The sequence below is a fragment of the Gavialis gangeticus genome, unplaced genomic scaffold (assembly GCF_001723915.1).
Source record: "Gavialis gangeticus isolate Ggan-Ray unplaced genomic scaffold, GavGan_comp1, whole genome shotgun sequence".
Classification (NCBI taxonomy): Eukaryota; Metazoa; Chordata; order Crocodylia; family Gavialidae; genus Gavialis; species Gavialis gangeticus.
Window position 1 is genome coordinate 19,658,070 of NW_017729027.1, and position 11,406 is coordinate 19,669,475.

The following is an 11,406-nucleotide window of genomic DNA, read 5'->3' on the forward strand; positions in this document are numbered from 1 at the left end:
CTACCAAGCCTATAATTATGCTGTGGGGTTTTTTTCCCCGAAGTGTAATACCTTACATTTATTGGTTTACATCATCAGGTTTGTATCTGCCCACTTGCTGTTTATCCAAGTCAGCCTGGATCACTAGCCTGTCTGCAGGTGTGGACGCTATGCCCCAAAGTTTAGTGTCATTGGCAAACTTAGCCAGCACACTTCTGACACCAAAGTCCACATTGTTGATAAAAATGTTAAAGAGAACGAGTCCAAGAACAGAGCCTTGGGGTACGCCACTGGTCACAGCGTGCCATAACGATTCACTACCATCGACCAGTACTTTCTGGGTCCAACCTCAAAGCCAGTTTCCCAGCCATTGGACTGTAGTGTAGCTGAGGGCACAGTTGGTCAGTTTTTCCATGAGGAGGTCGTGGAACACCAGATCAAATCCTTTTATTTATTTATTTCAAGTCCAGATATATGACGTCAATCTCTTCTCCCTTGTCCAGGCAATAAGTCACCTGGTCATAGAAGGAGATGAGATTGGTCAGGCAAGACCTACCAGTGACAAACTTGTGCTGGATATCTCTCAGGGTGCTGCCCTCAGCCAGCTTATCCAGAAGGGTCTCCTTGATAATTTTCTCCAGAATCTTACCAGGGATTGAGGTCAAGCTGACTGGCCTGTAATTCCCGGGATCTACTTTCCGCCCTTTCTTGAAAATGGGTACCACATTGGTCTTCTTCCAGTCCTCGGGTACTTCACCTGAGCGCCACGAGTTTTCAAATATTTTTACCAAAGTTTGGGCTATGACACCTGCCAGTTCCTTGAGTACTCTAGGGTGTAATCTGTCAGGACTAGCTGACTTGAAGGTGTTCAGCCTCTCAGGGTGATCCTTTACTACATCAACACCAATGCTGGGTATAAATATGCCCTCACCCTGGCCATAGAGGGGGGTAGAGACAGAAGGTCTGGAAAAGGAAGGCATTTCTTGTGGGGAAAATGGTTTCTTTTGAAGCTATGGAAAAACTAGGAATTTTACAATTCTAGCAAGGGAAGTTCAAAATTCAAGAGAGCAAACCTATAAGAATGTCATTATTTTGATTAGTTTGACTTATGAACTTTGAGGGCTTGCTGAACTATTGTAGTTTTAAATTGGAGAGGAGCTAGCATTGGCACCTCTGAAAATTTTGCTGCTATAATTAAATCATTCTGTGATGGGGATAAAGAACATCTTTCATCCTCACACATGACTTTGGCTCCTAAGTGTTGCTGTGGTAGAAATAATTAATTTTCGTGTGTGTGTGGTTTGTCCCTCTCGTGTTGGATTGGAGCGGTTGCTAGAAGGCCAAATAATCTTTTGAGGCTAGTACAAGTTGAGTTTCTCAGATCATAGTAGTTTGTTCCTGTCTGACTAGAAAAACTCAATCTTTAGCAATACCAGAGGCATCAGAATTTTTACCTACAACTAAGTGAAACAGATTCCTGGGTCCTAATGGTTTTAGCATTTGGGGAGATGCTTGAATGGATTACTTTCTTCCTGCATCAAGAACATGTTACTTAACAAGGATCATATGTTAACATTTCTTCCATTGTAAACTGTAACAAGCTTTTATTTTTCTAACAGGCTTTTCCCACTGAGAAAACAAGGTTTGAACATCTGTGATAGGATCAAGTGTTAAAGTAATGATTAGACATCTCCCTCTGAATATCGTAGCTAAGTAGCTTGTCAAGTTAGATGCAATAAGAAACCTGGACCATTGAATGCATGATGATCAATGTACCTTACACAGGTTACAGCACCATATTTTCAGCTGGTATAAATCATTGTAGCTCCACTGATTTAAGTGGAAATCAATGGAGCTGTGCTAGTTTGCACCAATTGAAGAGCTGATCTATATTAATTGGTCTCTATTTGTGGTCTGTGCTAATGGGTGTTTTTTAATTTAAGGGCTTGTCTTGACTATAGGGTGTGATATGGGACTAAGTTATATATTTTAGTTTTATATTCAGGTCACATGTGCTTTCTTGATATACTTGAAAGTTGTTTTGGATGGCGACCTAATAGTGTCCCGATTTATTTATACAGGCGTCTATATTGAAGAAGTCCTAAATAAATGGAAAGGAGACTATGAAAAACTGGAACATAACCACACTTATATACAGTGGTTGGTTACTTATTGGCTATTTCTGTTTTAAACCTTTGATTTGGTTAAGTGTTTCTTCCACAGTAAACTGTAACAAACTTTTTTTTTTCCAACAGGCTTTTCCCACTGAGAGAACAAGGTTTGAACTTCTATGCTAAAGAATTAACTACATATGAAATTGAGGTAATAAAAATTTTGCTTAATGTAAACTGTCAGGTTAATATTGATACTTGTTGTCTACAATGCAAAGTACTTATTTTAGGACTGTTTTGGATTTTAGATTAATTTTGTTTGTTTGTTAGGAATTCAAGAAAACTAAAGAAGCAATTAGAAGATTCCTGTTAGCTTACAAAATGATGCTGGAGTTTTTTGGAATAAAACTAATTGATAAAACTGGAAATGTAGCACGAGCTGCTAATTGGCAAGAAAGATTTCAGCATTTGAATGAGTAAGTAATGGCATGCCCTACATACTTTAGAATTGGCATAGAATTTTCATCCTTTGTTGTCTAGAGAAAGACCAGATGTATTTTCCAAAGAATGCCAGGAAAGGGAGACAAAAAGAAACAGTCAGTGATTGTTTTGTGTCTGTATGTGAGCATCTCTCCTACATATTCTTGTGATTATGCTGCTCACCTGCTGTCAGTCCAACCAAAAGCAATGAATTCCCTGAAAATAGAACTTTGAAGTGAATAAGAGCACAATTCCAAATTAAGTTGTATAATAGGCTATTGTACAAACTTCTCTGCTGTTTCTAAAGTGACACTTCTGCACTGTTAAGAAACACTGGATTATCTAAGTATTTGTTTGTCTTTTTCAAGAAGGAACAAATGAACCGTGCTTTTAGTGGAGCTGAGTTAAGTTTCCTTCCCCCAAATTAAACATTTTACTATTTAATGCATGTAGCTATAACATTTAAGTATATAGCTTGAACATGTACTGGACCAAGTCTTGCTACAACTTTTGCAATATGCATATTGCCCTTGTAGGGATTATCTAGGAAGTAAGTCTGCATTGAATGTGGCCCACACTATATCCAAAAATTGCATTTATTTATTTATATCTTACTAATTTTCTAACTCTTCTGACCTTAAAATTGAAGTATGTTTGTTTGCTTGCAATATTTTCTCCTTTCATTATGAGCACACCCTGGTTTCTTAAAAGTAGGATTGCTTATGAGCAAATGGGGTGAATAATATTTGTTTTTTAAAAAAATCATCAAATGGTTCATTGATTTAGTAATCAGATGAGTCATTCCATTGACCTGAATGGATGGAGATGGGACCATTGTTTGGCTGTAAGGGACAAGATTAGAAGCCATGGTCTCAGACTGCAGTAGAAGAACTTTAGGCTGTAGATTAGGAAGAACTTTCTGACTGAGGGTAGTTCAAACAGTTTACCTAGAGGGCTAGTGGAGTCTCCATCCATGGAATTGTACAAGAGCAGGGTAGGCAGACAGTTAACTGGGAGGGTATAGTCAGGGATGATCCTGCCTTAAGCAGGGGGCTGAACCAGATAACCTCCTAAAAATTCCCTTCCAGGACTGCTTTCCAGTGATTCTATAATTCTGTGACCTTACTGGGCTTTAAATCAAGCCAGAATAAGACAGAATTTCTCAGGAGCCCCAGGTCTTACTCACTGAACATTTTGCATGATTCAAGTCTTCTAAAGGCTAATTAGCAAGTTTTAAGACAATGAAATATTGCTACAATAAATAAATCATATTAGTTACTTTCTTAGTTATTTTCATCCAAAAATATTTAAGTTCTTTACAGATATTAATTATTTTACACACTACTCCTGCAACGAAGGTATTATTAAGCATTATTATCTGCATTTTACAAATAAGAAATTAAGGCACAGAATGATTAAATAACATATCCAAAGTCATCCAAAGGTAAGCCAGCTCTGGTTCTATAACCTAGTAGATGATGTTCTCTCTCTGGTTTTAACTAAATTAATTTTATAACTTTTTTGTTACGTTGTTTTTATCTGAGTACAGTCAGTCTTTTCCTTCAGGTCCCAACACAACTACTTAAGAATCACTCGCATTCTGAAGAGCCTTGGGGAGCTTGGATATGAAAGTTTCAAATCTCCTCTTGTGAAGTTTATTCTCCATGAAGCTCTCGTGGAAGACACCATTCCTAATATTAAGCAAAGTGCTTTAGAATATTTTGTTTATACTATTAGAGACCGAAGAGAAAGGAGGAAGCTCTTGAGATTTGCCCAGCAGCATTATGCCCCTTCAGAGCATTTCATCTGGGGACCACCAAAAAAACAGAAATCAGAAGGAAACAAAACAAGTAAAAAGTCAGCATCCCCAGTTTCTGTTCACAACAGTTACATTTCTAAACATAAGAAACAAAAAGATCTGAAAAACACATCTACAACTGGTAGCTCAAGTAGCAAAGCAGCTGAAGAAAAAAAGGTAGAACTTACAAAAAATGGTGAAGTAAATGACCAGAATGGATCAGAAATCAATTGTGAAGCTGCTAAGCAGAGTAATGGTGAAAAGAGCAATGATGCTGAAAGTCAGAATTCCAAATTAGAAGAAGTTCAAGATCCTTCAGACAAAAAGGAGAACATTTCTCATTCCAAAAAAGAAAGCGAAGAAGATGATGAAAATCCAAACCAAGATTGTGAAAATCCAGGAGTTGCAAAGGGAGATTTATGTGACAATGAGAATTGTTCAAATGATGTGTCAACAGATCTGCAAGACATCTTAGGTAAGGATAAACCTCCAGTGGAAACCACCATGAAAAACAAAGATGAAATAAAATCATGAGTCTAAAATTAAACAAATTATGTTTTGTACTGAATGAAACAAATTATTCATGGCTCTTTAATTTTGGATGAAGTTGCTGACTAATGTAGCATAAGGAAGTTTATGACACCAAACTGGATATGAATGCATCAGATTAGGCTTTTGGTGGGGTGATTTTTTAAACTTGGTTTACAGTACACTACTCAAAATGGATTTAAAACAACTGTATGAGTTCAGAACCTAGAAATTCATTCTCTTTTTCGCTAGATTGCAGTCTACAGAGAAAAGAAGACCACTTTACAACTTCAGTCATCCATCATTTTAAAAATTAGAGCACTAAAAATATCTAGGAATGCCTAAATTTTTTGTTTTCTAGGAAAAGGATACTGTGCTGATTTTTCTTTCCCAGGATGATCCAGTCTTTTCTCTTCAGTTGCATTTTAAAGTGTAAAATTTGACGGAAAGTCTGTAATCACAGTTGTGCACTCTTGGCAAAAGTGTTTCAGAACTGAATATCAAAGTGTTCCATGTTATTAAATATCATTCTAAGAAGATTGGAAGTCTTACTCAAGATCAAATTGTATGGTGTGTAAACAACAACAGTCTTTGTTATGGGGGCATGGGTCAGATAAGCTTAAGTTCTCTTTGTTCTTCTCAAGTGTTCCCTGTGATGGGTTTTACTACCTTTAACCCCCTCTGAGTAGAAAAGTGTGGTCCTTCTACTCCTAGACTGGTTCTCTACATGGCATCCCTTCTATGGTCACCAATCATAATACCCAGCCAAGTTTGACACCATTGTAAACCCTTTTTTAAGGGGAGCCCATGACCAGCAGATGCTTTAAGTCAGGGGTGGCCAACCTATGGCACAAGTGGCATGGGCATGGGCACCCTTTGTGTGTGACACACAGCAAATTGGGGAGGGGACAGGCAGCACAGTGGCAGGGTAGGACAGGGAACAGAAAACAGAGCATCAGATCAGGCAGGGAGTATGGGGAAGGAAGCAGAAAGCATAGCAGCAGGTTGGGCAAAGAGCAAAAGGCAGGGAGCAGAAAGCTGACCAGAAAATCAGGTAAGGGAAAGGGATTTAGAGTGATTTTTGGAGAGGATGTGGGGCTAATTTGTGGCAAACCTGTCAAAATGGTTGGCCCCTGGTTGGCTCCAGTGCTTTAAGTAGTTCAAAAACAGCTTCTTCAAAAATAAGGCATTATTTAAGCACCAGGGGTACTGTACATACAGAGAAAAGAGAAGAAAAGACCTCAACGCATCAATTCTTTCTAAACTTTATTCTTGCCTTTCAAGCTTTGGGTAAGTTCCACTCAGCCTAGGAACCAAACCCCTGGCCTGTGATATAGACAGATGGCCTTGCAGAAGTCTGTCAGCATGTATCTGTCAGAGATTTGTTATGCTGTCTGCTCACTGCACTCAATTGCTAGGTATGTTGCTTTGATCCTAGGCTGAGGCTTGGCAAGATTAAATCCCAGGTTGAAGTTTTAACCCAGGCTGAAGTTTAGTAGTCAGCCATTTCCCAAGTAAGTGCTCACCATAGAGTGTACCCAGAGGAAGCCTTGGCTTTCCCTTTTGTAGGTCTCTTATCTCTGTCTTGCTTTGCTTCCTATTTGTTTTTCCTAGCAGCCTTCTTTGATTTAATTTCATGCAGTCATCTAAGGTCATATCAAGCAGGTAAACTGAAATGCTTAGGTTGGTAAAGAAAAATAATATAAAGAATACTCACTGTTTCCCATGCTGCTAAAACAGCCTTGCTTAACTCTGTCAAATGCACATATATTATACTACCGTGAACTGTTTTTAATAAATGTTATACTGCTGGTAACTGACTACAGCAATAGTGCAGGAGTACTGTCGAACTTGGAATGAAAAAAGCTACTTTGATTTAGCAAACCATAAATGTCATGATTCTTCTTTTCCACTGATTCCTCCAGGAACATGCCATGTATTCCTCACTTTCCCTACCTAATGCTTCCAGAGGGCTAGATTGGGGCTGGCAACATTTTTGGGCAGAGTGCCAAAAACATCTGCATCCTTGACTTGGTTAGTTCTGCTAATCCCTTTACCTCTTGCCCCTCCTGTGATGACTCAAAGACAAAGGGGTGTGTGGATATACTTCTTTAGGGCATGCTCCTCTTGCAAGCCCAGTTGCTTAAGGAGGCTAAAGCAAAATGCCACTCAGTATTCAATGCCCCCCCCCCCCCACACACACACACACCCCGCCTGCTGGGGATGGAAAGGTTCAGAGAATTTGATCTAAATGCTGCCCAGGACCTTGGATCAGGCTACTGGTTTTCATATTGGTCTCTTATCTAACAGGCAAACAGGAAGGTTTTCCCCAACCCAGCAGGTACCAGAGCAGAATGCGTGTTCTGTCTCTCTTGTCCTATCCTGCGTCAGAGTCTTATGGAGATTTGTAAAAAGGGAATGAGATTGCCCCTTCCCTGCTCCTCTCTCGTTCTCCTGATGATGGTGGTAGGAGTTCTCCACTGCACTGTTGCTTTTGGCTGCTCTGTGTCTGCGAGAGGGGGACGGGGACAGTCTGAAGTTCTTATACTCCAGTCCTCCTTAGTGTCTAGCTCTACCATTTGTTTCTATTGTTTCTTGGGACTTGCCAAGTAGCCCCAGAGTGAAACTTACCAGATTGTTAGTTCTTTTATCACAACCAATATTTTTCATAACTGCTGCCTAGGATCCTAATGAGACTTGTCAATATTTACTGTTCCACACATGAGAAAACAGCCAAGGTTTGCACAGAGCCCAGTCATGGAAGGTTATGACGACAACTGTTGGAAATGGCAAGTTGCTTTCCCTTAATGGTAAAAAGTTCTATTTTAAGTGGTCCTTGCCTGCAGAGCTACTTTTTTGCCATGGGTATGCCCTTCCTACCAGCCTTCGTTTAACAGCTATAAGGATATATAATTTCTTTTACATGCAGTTGTGTAATTTGCATTAAATAGTGAATTCAGATCTCTGTACTTGTAAGCTACTATACTGTAGTGATCCATAATGACCCACTGATTTTACAGGAAATTACTTTTGAATTACCCCTTGGTCAGCATACCAATCACAGTGGGCGTAGCTGCATGTGCCAGTAAGGGGATGTGATAAACTGTGGTGTATTTGTGCTAGAGTTTATCATGGTGCCTTAATCGGATGTGTAGATGCTCAGACTGTTGCAGTCCAGGGCACATGTGCAGACACTGCTCCTGGGAGACTTGGGACAGAGGACTCAAGGGAACAGGGGGCGGGGAGGCAGGGTCAGCCCAAGGCTCCAGGTGCCAGTGTTGGGTGGCAGAGAGGCTGACAGGGACACAGGAGTGCTAACATGAGGGGTGGGTGGCAGGCAGCCCCTCCAGTTTTGTACCCTCATAGCCCAGCCAGTCCTAGTCATGATCTACACATGCGCTTTGGTGCAGTAAGTAACTGCACCGTAAGTAAGTCCCTGTCCCTGACAGTGCTATTTTTACAGTGCAGTTAATCTACTGTGCCCTAATACCTGTGCATGTATAGATGGTGTTGCTTTACTGCAGAGTTATTTAGTCAACTCTGCAGTAAAATGCATGTATAGATGTGTCCAGTATGTCTTCCATTATAAGTGATGCAGGTGACTGCTGGTGTGAAGATTGCCTGACATTTCCATTATAATTTCATTTTCAGTTGCTTCTAGCATTGTAATGCTTTAACTTTAGACTTGTAGAGTAGAGGGGTGGGCAAAGACCTTTGGGAGATGTCCTTCCATCCCTGCTCCCAATTTACAAGGGCAGAATCTGAGCCAAGCAAAAGATGGAAGGAACAAGAACAAGGAGAGGAAGAGGAGTAGATGTGGGAAAATTCAGGAGTAGGAGTTGGGGGTGGAAGGACAGGGAAAGGGATGAAGGAAGGAGCCAAAGTAGGGAAGCGGAGAAGCTGGGAAAGGTTGGGGGCAAGAGCTGGAGCTTAGGGAGGAGTTTAGCAGCAAGGAAAGGGACATAGACAAGAGCTGGAGAGGCAGGAGATAGAAACAAAAGGACTCTCTGAGAAAAAAACACTGTGTGTTCATGTAAAGACTATGAAGATGTGCGCAAGGGGGACAAAGTCATGGTGAACAGACAACTTTATTTTTGGCATATGCTAAATCTTGCATGCTTTGTAATCTATATAATGTTCTTTCAATGTAATATTTTTCAAGATTTAATAAGAGAAAATTAAATTCTCTGTAGGAAAAGCATAAGTAGGAAATATTTGAAAATGCTAAGAGTATTCAGTTTAAATAGCTATATTAACACTAAGCATTTAATATATTCATATTATTCTTGGAATTAATATGTACATGAGTTGATGTATTTTAAATGGGGAAAACAGAGGAATAGTATATTTTACTCTATAGTTTTACAAGATAGTATAGGATATGATATGTTATATCATAATTTGAATTTGTCTAGAATGCCTCCACAGAACTTTCTTTTTTCATCTACAGTCCAAAAAATAGTGATATCTGGGTTCTGAATTTTATATGGTTGGGATCAGAATTTTTGGAGTGTGAAATCAAAAAGTCCACAGTTGATGGGATGCATTCTGTAATAGCATTCACACATATTCATGGTATATGACTGTCTAGTCAGAACTAGATATCTAACATGAAATGGTCTGATGCATTCCTTTTTTCAGTAGTGCTGAATGCCGAGTATGGTGAAAAATTTAGATACCAACATACTGCCTAAATTTAAGCCACAAAGTTTGAATATTTTGGCATGTTCTCATGAAGGTGAGTCTAGCAAGGAAATATAAATTATCCACAAAGTATCATAAGACAATAAAACTAATGTCTTCATGCCTAATGGCACTTTTGGGCTCCACAGTTTTTGTTTTTGTAGCTTCACCAGTAGAACAATTCCTCTTTGGCAACTTCATTTAACTAAGAAATTCCATTATACATAAAATGCAAAGGCATTTCCTTATTGTCCTGAAGCAGAGTGGTAAAAGTCATTATGTGCAATTATCTTGTAGCTAATGTGCCTCAGATAGAGTAATACCTCCTTATTTGAATTGTTATAAAAATCCCAGTTGCTCTGTGCTGTGATTGTGGATTACTGTATGTTAGGATGTTTTTTCCCCTTAAAAAAGCATTTTGGTTTCTTGTTTTTGTTTGCATATGGTTTTACTTGAGGTGACTTCAGAATTTGTTCCACAAAGTTAGAAGTAGTTAAAAGATGACTCAGTGCAGGCCCAAATCATGTAGTGTGGAGCCCCACTTAAATTGCTTGTTTTCCAAGTGAGTAAAAGAGTGTCCTGAATGCAAGATCAGGGCCACAGTCATTAGAAACTCCTGCCAGAGCTTGCAGGTGGTTTTCACTGGCTTACAGGATTACAGCACAATATATATAGAAATGATTGTGTATTCAGAAATATGAAGTAGTAGTTTGCTGTTCCCTAGTAATTCCAGAGTGCACAAGTGTACAGAACAAGCCATAAGATTTATTGGCTATCTCACTTGTTTCATCTTACAGTAAACATTTAAGGTTACTGTAAGATGTATACTATATTCTATATGTATTTGGTACAGTAATTTGCTTCTGTGTAGTCTCTGAGGGGTTTTGATATTTTTTTCATCAATAGATTAAATGGTCTTTCTCATTAAGGAGTCTGTTTTCTTCTAAATACATATGTATAACTCCTGATAATATGACCAGGAGTTGCATGCACAAATAGAGTGAAAATTTGTTTTATTCTGTAGCAGTTTATATTAATATCATAAGAAGGGACATATCAACGTGCAACTCAAGATAATATCTATGGATTGCACGTAGGATCATACCAAAGTAGAGCTCAAATGGACCTCATTATAGGTCATCTAGTCCAGCCCCCTGCTGAAGGCAGGAGCACCCTTGACTAAAACCATCCCTGCCAAGTGTCTGTCTAACCTGTGCAAATGTAATAGTTGGCTTTACAAGTTACACAGGCATACCACATTTGCTTTCATACCCATTTGTCCCCAAATCAGCCTTCTAAAATTGGGGTGTCAGTCTTAAGCAGGGAAACAGTTTTCTCTTCACTGGAATAGAAGCAAGCAGATTGACTTTTATTAGTAAATGTTTAGGATTGGGGATCCAAAAAAGATGACAAAGCCAGTAGGGAAATACAAATCGCCGGAGCAAGGGACTAACAATAGAGGGATGGAGGTGAGGAGGGGAACGCAACTAGGTTACAGGAGATACAGTGTTAGCCATCTAAGCCCAGGGGTGGGGGATGAGGGGAAGGGGGAAGGGGAGGGAGGGAGTTCACGACGCTGAGAGAGAAAGGAGATAGATGCACACAAACCCGTTACAATGGTCCACAATGGTGGAGGAAGTGGTTCGAAGGAAGTGTCTCAGTCCATATAGAGTCTCATCGCGGGAGTCCTCTTCGGGTGGAGCGGGGTTGTCCATTGTTGAAGAATCCTCTCGAAAGTGAAGGTCCGTCTGGTGCAGGGGGGCGCCATTTAGGCAGTCCCCTCTGGGTCCGGTCCAGCGGTGGTTCGTCTGGTGGGGTCTGAGTACT

The 11,406-nt window shown here is 39.8% G+C and overlaps 1 protein-coding gene across 1 annotated transcript in view; it reads left to right on the forward strand.

The window, feature by feature from the left end:
• OGFRL1 (opioid growth factor receptor like 1) overlaps positions 1–5,452 on the forward strand; it is a gene marked incomplete at its 5' end in the record, with an annotated part of 29,485 nt that extends 24,033 nt beyond the window's left edge. Inside the window, 4 exons of the mRNA XM_019520333.1 lie at positions 2,061–2,139; positions 2,235–2,301; positions 2,421–2,566; positions 4,137–5,452. Coding sequence (XP_019375878.1) covers positions 2,061–2,139; positions 2,235–2,301; positions 2,421–2,566; positions 4,137–4,902 — 1,058 coding nt within the window. The remainder of the gene's footprint in view (positions 1–2,060; positions 2,140–2,234; positions 2,302–2,420; positions 2,567–4,136) is intronic.
• Between the last annotated feature and the right edge of the window lie 5,954 nt (positions 5,453–11,406).